The sequence below is a fragment of the Apus apus genome, chromosome 1 (genome assembly GCF_020740795.1).
Source record: "Apus apus isolate bApuApu2 chromosome 1, bApuApu2.pri.cur, whole genome shotgun sequence".
NCBI lineage: Eukaryota > Metazoa > Chordata > Aves > Apodiformes > Apodidae > Apus > Apus apus.
In genome coordinates this window covers 84,576,043-84,592,872 of record NC_067282.1, presented here as the reverse complement: position 1 = coordinate 84,592,872, position 16,830 = coordinate 84,576,043, and the positions used below count along the sequence as shown (strand labels likewise).

The 16,830-nt window shown below is 41.3% G+C and overlaps 1 protein-coding gene across 1 annotated transcript in view; it reads right to left on the bottom strand.

Moving 5' to 3' along the window:
- Positions 1-16,830, bottom strand: part of GBE1 (1,4-alpha-glucan branching enzyme 1) — a 160,184-nt gene that overhangs the window by 109,502 nt on the left and 33,852 nt on the right. Inside the window, exons 2-3 of the mRNA XM_051640281.1 lie at positions 16,228-16,397; positions 4,175-4,290 (exon numbers count right to left, since the gene is read on the bottom strand). Of these exons, the coding sequence (XP_051496241.1) occupies positions 4,175-4,290; positions 16,228-16,397 (286 nt within the window). The remainder of the gene's footprint in view (positions 1-4,174; positions 4,291-16,227; positions 16,398-16,830) is intronic.

Here is a 16,830-nt window from a genome sequence, read left to right as displayed (position 1 = left end):
GAGCTGTATAGAATTAGTTCTGTCAGCATACAGAGAAATTGTGAAAGCTGCTGTGATGCCAAGAAATGACCTGTTAAAACCCAATTAAAATTAACTATAAAACAGGGTTTCTTTATTTTTCTGGTTTGTTTATTTCAGTTTTTTACTTTTATCTATCCTCCCTCAATTACAAAATGCTACCCATGTGCAGTTAACTCTTATTGCTTAAAAAATGTAGTAACAAGCAAATTTGATCACTGATATTTACAGACAACTTTCTAACCTTTACCTTGACCTTGGTAAAAGTTGCATTACAGTGGAATGTCAGCTATCCTGATTCTTATCTTCATAACTTGAGAGAAATAAGCCAGAATCACTTGTGTTAAACTAGTTTTCATAAACATGCAAGTGATATTTAGGTGCATAGTGGCTTAATTTCATGCATATCCCACATGGTCAGATAACGTACTTCAACTGCTAGTGTTCTGGAAGCACTGATCTTACCATCTTTTCTTATTTAACTTTGTAAAAATACTTTAGAACTTGATCACTAGCTATGGATTTGGCCTCTGTTTTTCAATTGTTCTGTGTCTTCTGTGGTGTTCCTTGGCATTCCTATAAAGAATATTAAACAAGTTTTCCACTGCAGATACTAAGATCTCAATTTTTACCAACACAGACCTCACTGCTAAACTCCACTGACATTATTTCAAAATTAGAATCTTACAGACTACAGTAAAAACTTAATTTACAGGTATTTTTAAGCAGCTGTAAAACTTACTTACAAACAAACAATAAAAGAAAAAAGTGGAACAAAAAAAAACCACACACACAGACACAACATTAACTATATTTGTTCACTTAACACACTCTAAGCTCCTCACTGATGCATGGGAGAAAGAAAAAAGTGCCTTTTGCATGCAAGCAGTTATCTTTATTTTTTAGATGGATGTCATAAGCCACAAGGGATTCACTCAGTTGTTCTAAGTATCCATTCCTTCACACAGAAATGTATCAGAAAAAAATACAGCAGGTTTTTTAATCATTTACCTTCTTCAATGTTTATATTTACGGGAAGACTGCCTGACGTTCTACAGTAGACACCCTACTACTATTAAAAGCAGACAAATGTTTGACCTCTGCTCCTCACATTTATTTTCCTACAAAAATATTTTGTGAACTGATCTAAATTAGTTTCACAAGCTACACTCCATCCATTTCCTATTATGGTTTAGAAATTACTTATATAAAGGGAATGACCTTGTCACCACTTCAGGACTTGGCACTCGCCTGTGTAGAACTAAAGATGAAAACAGCATAGACAGAAACAAGAGATAAGGACCTTCTGGAGGAGACTTTTCCTCCCTAGCAGATTAATCAATTCACTCCATAAATGTCTAAAATGGACTATTTTAATTTAAATATTTAAGAATAATATTGGTAAAAAAAAATCTTTAGAACCTGTAATACCCTTAAGCTTCTTTACTAAAGAGGAAATACCTTCATTACTAAAAAGAAATAGATGTTACTGTCTAGTCTAGTGCACAGTGTCTATTTAAAAATGAGCTCTGCAATCTGCATAGTCATTTCCATCTACAGACTAGCCAGTATTCTCAGCTTTTACATGAACAAAGAACTGCAAAACTATGCTCTACCACACAAATCCTCACATTCCCAAAAATACACACATTTATGAACAACCATAATCTAACAGAACCACATAGTTTCAAGAAAATTTTCAGAATACCAGCAGTTTTCTGAATTAACAAGAAAGGATAAAAACATCAGCCATAGGCAAGAATTGATAACACTCAAAAGCAAATGTGTCTCACCGGCAGAAAGAACAGCCCCGGTTCACATGCCTATGTGGCAACCATATTTTGAGTGTCAGTGACAAATGTTTATGTATTTGTTTAGAACTGACCATGTAAAAGCACTATTAAGTGCTATGCTAAAAACATAAATCAAAAAGAAGAAAGCAAACTCACACTCTGCTTTGCCAACAAGAGTGTCATAGTTTTTCAGAAGATTAAGAGCAACTACAGAAATACAGCAAATAATCTTACTAGTACACCAGTACCAAGAGTAATCAGTAGTAAAAAAATTCTGCATACTAAATAAATTATGCACAGCACAATCTCTGCTTCATAGAGTTTATATTTCCAAGAAAATGGTGAATGGAAAGAGATAAAGTGCTATAAAGACCTATACTTCAAAAACAGAAGAAGTGACAGTGATTATACAGGTAAACGGATTTTAAAAAATCTTAAGGTTTTCTAAACATGTTTAAGAATATAGCCTGTTTGCTATTAAGTTAATAATTATCAACACTCCTCATCATTCACACCTCTTATCCCTAGACTGAGCATAAAATACTCTACAGTAGGTGAGCTCAGTAGTTTTGTAGATACAAAAGATAAACTTAACAACAATTTTTAAAATCTACCCTACTTACACCTCAAAATCATGGCAATTATTAATTAGCAATTCTGCAGTCTCATACATTACTGCATAATCATCATATCTGAGCTACAGATAAATGGTTTATTTCCTGTTCTGTAAAACAAAAACAGCTTTCTCATCCTTAAATGATTATTCTAAAATATTAATTTATCCATATTTATTACTGGGACAATTTCATACACCATAACAAAAAGCACAGAGATAAGTATGTGTACTGAGTAAGCATTTCCAGAGCATCTTCATGCCTTTCTCTATTTCAGCAGATTACTTGTTTACATAAAAGATTCACTGTGCTTAGAAAAAACCTCTAAGATCACCTAGTCCAACTGACCATCCCTGGGGGAAAAACACAACCCACCAAAACAAACAAAACCAAAACCTACAACCACACACACCCCACACAAAAAAAACACCAAGCCCACTAAAGCATGTCCTGAAGTGCAACATCTACATAGCTGTTGAATACCTCAGGGGACAGTGACTCCACTAGCTTCCTGAGCAGCCTGTTGCAGTGTCTAACTACTCCTTCAGCCAAATAAATTCTTCCTCATATCTCGTCTAAACCTTCTCTGGTGCATTTCCTCTAATCCTACCATTATTTGCTTAAGAGAAAAGGCCAACACCTGCCTCACTACAACCTCCTGTTAGGTAGTTGTAGAGAACAATGAGGTCTCCCCTCAGCCTCCTCCAAATTAAACAACCTCAGTTTCCTCAGCCTCTCATCGCAGGACTTATTCTCTAGACCCTTCTCCAGCTTGGTTGCTCTTCTCTGGACATGCTCCCACAACCCAATGTCTTTCTTGTAGTTTACCTAAGCTGATTTTCAGCAGAAAAATGAGGATTTTTTCAGTGTGTTAATTTTGTTGATGGGAGTCCTGAAAATATAGCAGTATTATACAAATGCTTCTAGTTTCCTAATTTCCCTAGTCTATTGAGTATTTCAGTACATTTCTTAACTACTCATTACTGTCCCCTGTTAGCATCCAATATTTCTGGAACTCAAACTCTGAACAGCAACAACTCAAATTCTTAGAAGTCCAGCTCTGACTGAAAACAATATTCACCTAGAAATAATCCACTCTACTGATAGTTAGCTGTCATTATGTGTAGCTGCACTAAGCATAACAACTGTGGCATTTGACAGCTCAAAAGAAACTTCCCATTAATTTCTGGAAGAAAGGATTTTTTACTCATGAATACTCATGAAATAAAACTGATAAAATACAAAAAAGTTTTCTGTGTCTGTATTTAGTTTAATTTAACCTAAGCCTATTATTCAATGCCCTTAATTCCTGAATGACAAGCAGTAGTTTTACAAGACCACGTACCATTTAAGCAACACAAAAAGATCACCTGAAAAACCTTGGTTAAAAGGATCACAAACTACCAAAGTAGCGAGACACGAAGAGGATCTTAACTCAAGCTGTTGCATCAAATACAGAAAGACCATCTATACATTACTTCTTATTTTTCAAGTTATTTATGTAAACATCATTTTCATCTTGTAACATGATACAATACCCCATATCCACATGTCAGCCGCATATGTCTGTTCCTAAGTATCACAAGGAGTTAGATGCTAATGTTTCACTCACTGAGGCCATTCTATACAAGCAGATAAACTGATTTTCCTTCTTAAAACAACTAAAAGAAGATAAATTTATTTTAAAAAGAACAATGACAATTGAGTAAGAATTACAAGAAGTGGACAGAGGAAGTCTAGAACCAACACCTTTAGCTTTGATCCATGGGGCACAGGAGGACAACCATCTTGTCCTGGTGGAATGAACAACTCCCACTTCCCATACTCCAACTTCTTATATGGATGAGAAAACGGATTCCAGTCATCTGAAATATAACAAACAATACCAAGCATATTTATCTTAAAATATGACCAATTACAATTCAAAATGACTAACAAATGTTCCACATTTTACAGAATAATATTCAGTGACAGCAGACACAAATACTATTATACATGTTCAAAACAGGTTTAAAAACATGCATAAGATTTGCACTAAGAAACCATACTCCAATTCTAATTTGACAATGATTATATTTATTTTTAATTTACCTTCTCTTGATAAACAACAAAATCACCTCCATCTCCTCCCAAAAAACAATACCAATTTTAATATCACAAAATCATGGTGGTATGAAAATTAATGGCTGAAAAGTAATGCTTAATGTAGATTTAAAACCAAAAATCTCACATTCTAAACAAGCCAGTAGAAATATTTGTTACAAGACTATGGGGAAAACACTAAGCAGCTGTTGATAGCTTAAGGGAAGTGGACCAAACGCAACCAAAACCAACTTCCATAAATTGAATGCTTAAACCAGGTTTGGACACAGATGCTGCTCACTGTCTCTATTTTGAGAAGCTGATGTCCCGTTAATAAAACCAAGCATATAAAATAGCAAAAATAAAGGGGAAACTGTAGACAAACTTCTTAGCAAGGGCTAATAAACCACAGAATACCAGACAATGACACCAGAGCCAGGAAATCTGGCCTGAAATGCCACAGTTTTAGTTAACTAAGTCTTCAAGAATATTCCTTTTTCATTTAAAAACATATGCTGAACCAAGCTTAGATTCCATATTTTAACAGTATTTGTCCTCTCTTGATTCACTGAACACTGAAGACATGGAATGTTGGTCATTATATCCCATTATTATCTGCTGCTGCTGTTTCACATGGGCACCAGCGATATAGCCAGGAGCAATCTGAAGACAATCAAGAAGTATTACAGAGGCCTGCAAAGGGCACTGAAGGGCTTAGGAGCACAGGTAATCTCTTAATCAATCTTCCCGCTAAAAGGGATGTGTCTAGAGACCACGAATTGAATTGGGAAAAAAAAATATCAATAAATGGTTACGGAAGTGGTGCCACAATTCAGCTGCTTAGACCATGGGACTCACTTCAGGAAACCCTGCCTCCTGGGGACCAACTGGGGTCTACCTCAGAGAAAGGGGAGAAAAACTTCAGCCATAGGTTTAGTTTCATATGAATGAGACTGAATGATCTGGATGAGGGGACAGAGTGCACTCTCAGTAAGTTTGCAAATGACAACAAGGGTGGGAGTGTTGATCTGCCTCAGGGTCTGAAGGCTCTACAAGGAGATCTGGACAGGCTGGGTCAATGGGCTGAAGCCAATTGTATGAGGTTCAATAATGCCAAGTACCAGGTCCTGCACTTGGGTCACAACAACCCCATGAAAAGCTACAAGCTTGGGGAAGAGTGGCTGGAAAGCTGCCTAGCTGAAAAGGGCCTGGGGATATTGGTCTACAGTCAGCTGAATTTGAGCCAGCAGTGTGCCCAGGTAGCCAGGAAAGCCAACTGCATCCTAGCATGTATCAGAATCAGCATGACCAGCAGGACCAGGGAAGCGATCGCGCCACCAGGGCTCAGCACTGGTAAAGACACACTTCAAATACCATGTTCAGTTCTGGGCCCCTCACTACAACAAGGACATTGAGGTGCTAGAGAGTATCCAAAGAAGAACAAAGCAACTGGTGAAGAGTTTGGAGCAGAAGTCCTACAAGGAGTACCTGGGGAACTTGGGGTTGTTCAGCCTGAGGAAAAGGAGGATGAGGGGAGACCTTATCGTGCTCTACAAATACACAAAGGGAGGTTGCAGTGAGGTGGGGGTTGGTCTCTTCTCACTAATAACAAGTGATAGAATAAGAGGAAACGGCCCCAAGTTGTGCCAGGGGAGGTTTAGATGGGACATTAGGGAAAATATCTTTACCAAAATGGTTGTCAAACACTGGCACAGGCTGCCCAGGGAAGTAGTTGAGTCACCATCCCCGGAGGTATTTAAAAGATAAGGTACTTTAAAGACATGGTTTAGGGACGTGGTAGTGTTAGAGTACACAGTTGCAGTTGGACTTGATGATCTTAGAGGTCTTTTCCAACCCAAATGTTTCTATGATTCTGTAAACTATCCACTGTGATAATTTGAGTCTACAGACAATGATTACTTTAAAAACAAAATACTGGTTTTAATGCAGAAGAGAATCAGAAAAGCTAGCGCAACACTACTTTGATATAGCTTAACTAGTGAAAGATAGGGTAGCTTTCCTTGAAATACTCATGTTTTTTAGTGGAACAGATATCGATAAAACATCAGTGCAGTACTTGAATTTTAATATGGAATGAGATATGTCCCTCTGATTCAAAACTGAATAATAAATCACAAGTATAGTTCACACCTATTGCTAGATAGCAGTAATGCTGAGTTCAAGACATCTAGATATGGATATTTTAATAGCTCATCTTTATATGTATAAATAGAAAATGTTCCTCTCACCCCACCCATTTCTCAAAGTTTTAATGTGATATATCTAACAGTCTTTAAGTTACTCAACACAGCTGAAGTATGTATTTTAATAAAAGGCCATTTTTAAAACAGACTCCTAATGAAATTAATAACTCATTAGTTTAAAGAGGATAGAAATTGTAAATTGGCTGGACAGGACAGAGGCGGAAGTACACATATACCAGAGTACTGTAGCTAAAAACAGGAATGGTCTTCTAAACTCTGCTTCATTTGAAGCATTTTATGTAATAATCATACTAAGCAGAAATTTAGGACTAATGTATTAGAATCATAGAATCATAGAATCCTAGGGGTTGGAAGGGACCTCGAAAGATCATCTAGTCCAACCCCCCTGCCAGAGCAGGGTCACCTAGAGTACATCACACAGGAAGGCATCCAGGCGGGTTTTGAATGTCTCCAGCGAAGGAGACTCCACAACCTCTCTGGGCAGCCTGTTCCAGTGCTCTGTCACTCTTACAGTAAAAAAATTTTTCCTGATATTCATCTTAAACCTCCTATGCTCCAACTTGTATCCATTACCCCTTGTCCTATCACTGGTCTTCACTGAAAAAAGCTTAACTCCATCGTCTTGACACTCACCCTTTACATATTTGTAAACATTGATGAGGTCACCCCTCAGTCTCCTTTTCTCCAAACTAAAGAGACCCAGCTCCCTCAGCCTTTCCTCATAAGGGAGATGTTCCACTCCCTTAATCATCCTTGTGGCTCTGCGCTGGACTCTTTCAAGCACTTCCCTGTCCTTCTTGAACTGAGGGGCCCAGAACTGGACACAATATTCCAGATGTGGCCTCACCAATGCAGAATAGAGGGGGAGGAGAACCTCTCTTGACCTACTAACCACACCCTTTCTAATACACCCCAGGATGCCATTGGCCTTCTTAGCCACAAGGGCACACTGCTGGCTCATGGTCATCCTCCTGTCTACCATGACCCCCAGGTCCCTTTCACCTACACTGCTCTCCAGCAGGTCAGCCCCCAACCTGTACTGGTGCATGGCGTTTTTCTTCCCCAAATGCAAAACTCTACACTTGCTCTTGTTAAACTTCATCAGGTTTTTCCCCGCCCAAGTCTCCAGCCTGTCTAAGTCTCTCTGAATGGCAGCACAGCCTTCTGGTGTGTCAGCCACTCCTCCCAGCTTGGTGTCATCAGCAAACTTGCTGAGGGTACATTCTGTGCCCTCATCCAGGTCGTTGATGAAGATATTGAACAACACCGGTCCCAGTACCGACCCCTGAGGGACTCCACTAGTCACAGGCCTCCAACTAGATTCTGCCCCATTGACTACAACTCTCTGACTTCTTCCTTTCAACCAGTTCTTGATCCACCTCACTGCCTGATCATCAAACCCATACTTGATCAACTTATCTACAAGGATGCTGTGGGAGACGGTGTCAAATGCTTTACTGAAATCAAGATAGACCACATCTACCGCTCTACCATCATCTATCCACCTAGTAATTTCCTCATAGAAGGCTATGAGGTTAGTCAAACATGACTTACCCTTGGTAAAACCATGTTGACTGCTCTTGATGACCCCCATCTCCTTGATATGTCTAGAGATAGTGCCAAGGACAAGTTGTTCCATTACCTTTCCAGGGATGGAGGTGAGGCTGACCGGTCTATAGTTACCCGGGTCCTCCTTCTTGCCCTTCTTGTAGACTGGAGTGACATTTGCTATCCTCCAGTCCTCAGGCACCTCTCCAGTTACCCATGACTTACCGAAGATGATGGAGAGTGGACTAGCAATGACCTCCGCCAGCTCCCTCAGCACCCTTGGATGCATTTCATCCGGACCCATCGATTTATGGATGTCCAGATTATGCAACTGATCCCTAACCCAATCCTCATCTACTATGCCCTCACCTATCTTGACTACTTCTGGGGTTATATGAATCTGGGGCTCATGGGAAAAGCCTGCAGGAGTAAAGACAGAGGCAAAGAAGGCATTCAGCACCTCTGCCTTCTTCATATCCTCTGTCACCAGGGCACCCACCTCATTCAGCAGTGGGCCTATATTGCCTCTGGTATTAGCTTTGTTGGCTATGTATTTGAAAAAGCCCTTTCTACTGTCCTTAACCCGACTTGCAAGGTTAAGTTCCAAGGAGGCCTTAGCTTTCCTAGTTGCCTCCCTACATTCCCTGACAACATTCCTATATTCCTCCCAAGTGACCAGTCCCTCCTTCCATGATCTATAGATTTTCCTCTTCCACTTGAGTTTCCCCAGCAGTTCCTTTTTTAACCACGCTGGTCTCCTAGCTCCCTTACTAGATTTTCTACCCATTGGGACACACTGATGCTGTGCTTGCAAGAAGTGGTCCTTGAATATTGTCCAGCTATCTTGAGCCCCTTTACCTTCTAGCACTCTGTCCCATGGGACTTCCCTTAACAATTGGTTGAGGAGGCCGAAGTTTGCTCTGTAGAAGTCCAGGGTTCTGGTCCTGCTGGAAATTCTGTTCCTCCCACACAGGATCCTGAACTCCACCATCTCATGGTCGCTGCAGCCAAGGTTGCCATTGACCACCACTGCTTCAATAAGGCCCTCCTTGTTGGTGAGCACAAGATCCAGCAGTGCTCCTCTTCTAGTCGGCTCATCCACCATTTGCATTAAGAAGTTGTCATCAATGCATTGGAGGAACCTCCTAGACTGTGAAAGGCTGGCTGTATAAGTCTTCCAGCAGATATCGGGATAGTTAAAATCTCCCATGAGGACCAAGGACTGCAGTTGTGAGGCTGCTTTCAGCTGCCTGTAGAAAGCTTCATCAACTTCCTCATCTTGATCAGGAGGTCTGTAGTAGACCCCCACAACTGTGTCACCCATACTACCCTGTCCTTTAATTCTTACCCACAGAATTTCAACTCGCCCCTCATCAGCCCCTGTACAAAACTCAATACATTCTAGTTGCTCTCTCACATAAAGAGCAACTCCACCACCTCGCTTCACCGACCGATCTTTCCTAAAAAGCACATAGCCATCCATGGCCACATTCCAGTCGTGTGAGCTGTCCCACCATGTCTCTGTTATTGCTACCAGATCATAACCCTTAGACCGCACACAGACCTCTAACTCTTCCTGTTTATTCCCCATGCTGCGTGCATTGGTGTACAGGCATTTCAGGAAGCAAGTAGAGCACATCGGTGGGACTAAATCCTCCTTAGCCCATCCTCCTACAGGCCCTGGTATGTTCCTCTTGGGCTTGTCCCTAACAGACCCAGTTTTCTCCCCTTCCCCCTTCACATCTAGTTTAAAGCTCTCTCAATGAGCCCTGCTAAGTCCTGCCCCAAAAGCCTTTTCCCCCTCTGGGACAGGTGCATCCCACCCGCCACCATCAGGCCAGGTGTCTCATAGAGCAGCCCATGATCAAAAAAGCCAAAGCCCTGCCTTTGGCACCAGTCTCTTAGCCATTCGTTCATCATTAAACTCTTCCTGCTTATCTCTCCACCCATTCTTGCAGGAGGTATGGAGGCAAACACGACTTGTGCTCCAGACCCCCTAACTAGCCGTCCCAGGGCCCTGAAGTCTCTCTTCATTGCCCTTACATTTCTTGTAGTAATTTCGTCACTGCCAACCTGAAAAATCAGCAGTGGGTAGTAATCAGATGGATTTACCATACTAGAGAGTTTCCTTTTAACATCTCTAATGCGAGCCCCAGGGAGGCAGCAGACCTCCCTGTGGGATGGGTCAGGTCTACAGATGGGCCCCTCTGTTCCCCTCAGAAGGGAGTCACCCACCACAACTACCCTCCTTTCCTTCTTAGTTGAAGAAGTCCTAAGTCGTGGAGCTGAGCGACAAGTCATAGGCGGTTCACTAGACAAATCTGTCACTCCAGCTTCATTTTCCTTTCCCTGAAGTTCCAAGACCTCGTACCTATTCTTCAAGGGCAATTCGGAGGATGGACGGAGTTGGGAGGGTTTTTTCTTGCCTCTCCGAGGACGGACCTCCCTCCATTCCTCCATGTTCCTAAAGTTCTCTCCTTCTGTCTGAGAACAGGAGGGGAGGGGATCCATCACTTGTTCTAGCATCTCTTCCTCCTGCCCTTGCCTCAGGGTTTGACTCCACCAATCTATTTCATTCTCACATTCTCTGATAATTCTCAGTCTTTCAACCTCCTCTGTCAGTCTAACCACCTGCCTGAGGAGATCATCGATTTGCTCGCACCGCACACACGCGGTGCCACTAGCTCCCTCTGGCACCAGTGCCAGGCTCAGGCACTCGCTGCAGCCAGAGACCTGCACGGCTGCGTGCCTGCTCAGAACCTCCGTCTGAGTTCCCATATCCTTCTTCAATACAGTTTTAGGGCGTGTTGCCACCATGCTAGAGAAATTTACTGGTGTTCTCTGCTTCCTGCCTCCACTCACGCCGCTCTCCCCCTGCCCTCGCGCTCCCTGCCCTCGCGCTACTTCACTTCCTGTGATGGCCGCTGCCGCTCTGCGCTCTCACCGCTGCCGCGTGCTCTGAGGGAGCTGCCGAGATGGCCGCTTTTAAACCTTGCCGCGGTTCTCAGCCACACCCCCTGCCACGTCAGCCTTCCTGCTCCTCTCAGGATTCCCGCTCAGACTCGGGTCTCCTCGCTCTGCTCCGGCTTCGCCGTCTCCGGGAAGCCCGGTCTCTTCTCTAATCCTCAGTAATTAAAGGAGCAGCTCTCACCGCTGCCGCTCTGCGCTCTCACCGCTGCCGCGTGCTCTGAGGGAGCTGCCGAGATGGCCGCTTTTAAACCTTGCCGCGGTTCTCAGCCACACCCCCTGCCACGTCAGCCTTCCTGCTCCTCTCAGGATTCCCGCTCAGACTCGGGTCTCCTCGCTCTGCTCCGGCTTCGCCGTCTCCGGGAAGCCCGGTCTCTTCTCTAATCCTCAGTAATTAAAGGAGCAGCTCTCACCGCTGCCGCTCTGCGCTCTCACCGCTGCCGCGTGCTCTGAGGGAGCTGCCGAGATGGCCGCTTTTAAACCTTGCCGCGGTTCTCAGCCACACCCCCTGCCACGTCAGCCTTCCTGCTCCTCTCAGGATTCCCGCTCAGACTCGGGTCTCCTCGCTCTGCTCCGGCTTCGCCGTCTCCGGGAAGCCCGGTCTCTTCTCTAATCCTCAGTAATTAAAGGAGCAGCTCTCACCGCTGCCGCTCTGCGCTCTCACCGCTGCCGCGTGCTCTGAGGGAGCTGCCGAGATGGCCGCTTTTAAACCTTGCCGCGGTTCTCAGCCACACCCCCTGCCACGTCAGCCTTCCTGCTCCTCTCAGGATTCCCGCTCAGACTCGGGTCTCCTCGCTCTGCTCCGGCTTCGCCGTCTCCGGGAAGCCCGGTCTCTTCTCTAATCCTCAGTAATTAAAGGAGCAGCTCTCACCGCTGCCGCTCTGCGCTCTCACCGCTGCCGCGTGCTATTAGAGTAGTTGTATCTAGATCCTAATGAGATGTGGCAGTAAGAAGGCAAAAAACTGAAAAGAAATTCACTTTAATATGGAAAAACCACGTTTGTACTTTGTATCATATTCATCAGCCATAATAAAGTATTCATTCCCAATGGAGAAGATAATGTACTTGGAAAGCTGAGAGGAATGAAAGACTGTCATTCAATTCAGATGAGATTTAATAACATTCTGATAGGAAATTGGGCTGCAAAACCTTAATATTTAGATTGTTTGCTACAGATACGTTTAAACCTGAATCCCTTTAACCTTTTTTTAAGTTTTCAAGCAGGTTGAAGTCTCAAACTAAATTTATTATTATACTGTATTTAAATTGGACAGAATTTTTAAATCAGGATGTTTTTATAAAAACTCAGCTTTTTATCAAGAGAAGTGTAACTGAACCACTTGGGGAAGTTGGAAGACCAAAAATGGAACATAAATTACAGCAGCCCTTTAGGTTTTAAACTGAAATATAATGACATAAAATGAGTCAATCCATTATTTTTTAGTTCTGTTGTTGGAGATGGATAGCACTGTTTTCCCATAGTGTTTTACTTAATATGGTATTGTCTGCAAGTGCATACTGTGTTACAGAGAACCTAAACTTCTTTCAGAACTTGTAACTAAGATGATATGAACTGTGCTTAAGATACTTTATTTCTGTAATGATATATATATGTGAAGCATCAGTCCTGCAAAGTTTTTTGTAAATGACCTTTATGTGTTATATCACACAATAAAAACTTTTATATTAAGGTGTTTGGGCACAAATTACGGTATTTGTATACTTCATTCTGAGACACCTCCAATGAATGGCTTAGCTGCTATTTATAGAATAAGTCTTCATATCACTGTGCATTCTGGAAAAAACTAGAATCTACTAACAGCACACAAATCTGTAATTCTGTATTTGGATTAGAGAATGAAAAAAAATTCAAGAAAATCCAAATTATTTTGCATTCTTTTTGTCTCTTCTTTGAAAATCTAATTGGAGAGGAAAATATCATGATCTCTTGGCATTCAAGTGTGATGCATTACTCTATCTGAAAACTATTCAATGAACATCCAAAGACTAAGATTTCTCAAATAGTATATTTAGCATCACAGTAAATCATGTGTATGAGGCATTCAGTTATCTGAATTTGTGATACTAGAGGCAGTATCAACATTACAGCCACCTTAAAACCTCCTGGTGATAACACCGAAATATTTGCATGCTGTATTGGTGAGGAACTTGGTGACTACTGGCAATTTATTGCTACTTTACAATCAACTGCTTCAAAAAAGTCACTGAGCTGCAAGTTCTCAGAGTAATGCACAGAATTTGTTTGGGAATTAGAACACTCAGAATTGTATTTGGCCATGCAGACTCAAGTGTGTTGTCTGTAAACAATATTTTAATTTAAAAAGTTAGGAAAACTGAAAGGCTAAGACTGTATATGCTAATATGGAAGTCAGTTTTTTATATAATACATTGTCATATTAGTGATTTCTGTTCTTTGGTTCCTTTCTCTGCTTTCCCCTCCCTCCTTCCCAGCTAACATTTGATCTAAAATGTTGATCACACTGGAATGTGATTGTTTTGGCTTCTCCTTTTATCTTGCACTAGAGGGGAAGGCTTCTGCTGGGGTTGGAGGGTGCAGGAAGAGTGGGCTGATTGGTTTTGGGGGGAAGTTTTGTTATTTACACTCTAACAGGCTTCCTTCATAGTGAAGAAAGGGGAACTTCAGCCACAGCCTTCATACTTTAGATACCTGAAAACAGATTGGAAACTTCTCATATCTTAGGATGATTTTTTTTTTCCCCAGAGCTGACTCTGCTTTTATGTAAATCAAGTCTAGGTACTACTACAATATTGAACTTCTTGCTACTTTCTTCAAAAGTTTTTATAGAAAAATGCCTAGATTTCATGAGTGAAGTCAAATAGTGCTATGATTCTGTGGCTGTAGACAACTGAAGGCAGTACACTAAAGTATAAGCTGCTATTAGTATCCAGGGAGATATCCTACCTGAGAAGTACTAACATCTGGTTTTATGTCAGTCTTTGTTGTTAAGCAGATTATTTTCATGAACCTGCTTCTGAGCTACTGGGTATCAGGCAAAGTAGGAGGAAGACCTAATTGACCACTACGTAGAACAGTACTGTCCTTATATAGTATCTCCATTTATTTTCTGATTCCATATTCTTGGCCACCTGGGCACACTGCTGGCTTATATTCAGCTGGCTGTTGACCCATATCCCCAGGTCCTTTTCTGCCAGACAGCTTTCCAGCCACTCTTCCCCAAGCCTGTAGCTTTGCACGGGGTTGTTGTGACCCAAGTGCAGGACCTGGCACTTGGCCTTTTTGAACCTCATACAATTTGCCTCAACCCATTGATCTAGCCTCTCCAGGTCCCTCTGTAGAGCCTTCCTACCCTAGGCAGATCAACACTCCGGTCCAACTTATTGTAATTTGCAAACTTACTGAGGGTGCACTCAATCCCCTCATCCAGATCACTGATAAAGATAAATAAGAGAACTGGGCACAAGACTGAGCCCTGACAAACACCACTTGTAAGATGTTGCCAAATGAATTTAACTCTATTCACCACAACTCTTCAGGCCGGACCATCCAGACATTTCTTTACCCAGCAAAGCATAGACCCATCCAAGGTATGAGCAGACAGCTTCTGCAGGACAATGCTGTGGGAAATGCTGTCAAGGGCTTTGCTAAAGTCTAGGTAGAAATCCACAGCCTTTTCCTCATCCACTAAGCAGGTCACTTTATCAGAGAAGATGATCAGGTTGCAAGTGTATTGATCTTGAGACTACAGGAAAACAATACTAAAACATTGCTATGAAGCATTGAATAAAATCTTAATAATGGAGCTGAAAAACATCGCCAGGGTAATTAATTTCTTAATTGCTGCACATACTTTTACAGAACCTACATAACAGTACTTCAGAAAGCACCACCAGATTCTACAGCTAATAGCATATGTGATGAGTCTTGTAATTTTTAAGTTATATAAACACATACGATTTCAAGTTCAGGACTTCTTTCCTCAAATACAGTTTGCCCCTTCAATATTTTCCTCAAACAGGGGTAAGGAAGAAGGAAAACTCAACATTTAACTGAGTTTAAGCAGAGGCAGTCAACTTCCTCAAATTGGCAATTCAGAGAATGAAGCTGGATGAATAACACAGCATACTTCTGAAATGCAGTTAAATGAATAAAATCATTTCACAGATCTAGTATCCTGAAGGACTAATACCTAACCTGGAAGAAGGGATAAAGAGGTGAAAGGGAAAACTAGAGCAGAAATCCCCAAAACCCATAACAAAAAGGGTGGAATTATTATTATAGGATTAAAGAGTAAAAAAGCATTCAACTTCCATTTAAGAGTTTTCAGAACATTATTTCAGTGTAGCTAGCCTTCCAAATGAGAAGCAAATTTATATTTTTAAGTGACAACTTCCCAGTTCTCACAGTAAGCAACGCAACTCCTCCATGTAATTATGCCACTTTCTTGTGCTAATATCCTTCTCCTCCCCTTGAAACAGAACACCACCCACTCTTTTTTAAGTAGGGCACTTTGATTTTAGGTTACCATTTTCCAACGTTATTTTTAAAGGGAATTTTAAAAGGCCTTGATCCTTGGACAAAACTGCTATTAGATCAAAGATAAAGGAAATTCTCTCTCCTCTGCATACAGTTTTATAGAAGTCTAACTGCAGCTATTTTGGAAGAATTCAAGTAGTTTAGATACACTGCAGCATTAGGCTAAATGTAATCAGGCTAGATCCTTTAGACAAATCATTACCTTATGGATATTGTAAAAATTACATTGATACACACCTAATACTGATCATACAATAAAAACACCCACGTTCTTAGGCTACTGCAATATGGAGTAAAAGATTAGTTCAAGTTACAAAATGCCACTATACCAGCAAGCCATGACACACATTTTTACTATCAGAATGTTGTCATTGCTACAAAATTGCCTTTAAGTGAGGAGGTTATCAATACAGGAGGGAAGTAATATTCCTAAAAATACTTACTGAAGTCACCTGTGAGAAACACTGCTTCTGCTCCCGGTGCCCACTCTCTGCAATATATTCCACCATCCAACAACTGGTTAACTCCAAAGGTTTTGTAACTTTTTGAAAATTTATCAAGGCCTCCTTCATTTTCCTCAATGTTCTTCAAGTGGTTATAAAACAGAGAATACCTTTCAATGAAAATAAAAAAAAGTTTTTTTAGAAAGTTTAATACGTGCCTCTCTTACATCAATAAGTGTAAGAACATCAAAAAAACAGACACACTAGCTAAGATTACATCAGATTCACTGTTCTATATAGAAATAGAAAACATATCAAATACAAACCATACAGTTTTTCAACAGTTGTTGCACAGTGCAAAGTTGCAATCTTTGAATTTGTCTGCATTTTCTCTACTTTATGGGAAGAGTTTGCACTTCAAATCTAAGACAACTCCTGATTGGCTGTCAAGAAATCATAGTATTACTACACAACAGGAGAGCTTGACACTCTGAACAGCCTATATTTTTTATTCCATCTTATTAATATCTGACACAGGCCTCCTAGGGAGAATTGCATAGGTCTCCTAGAGGTCTCACAGCCAGTTTCAATTGACTATCTCAG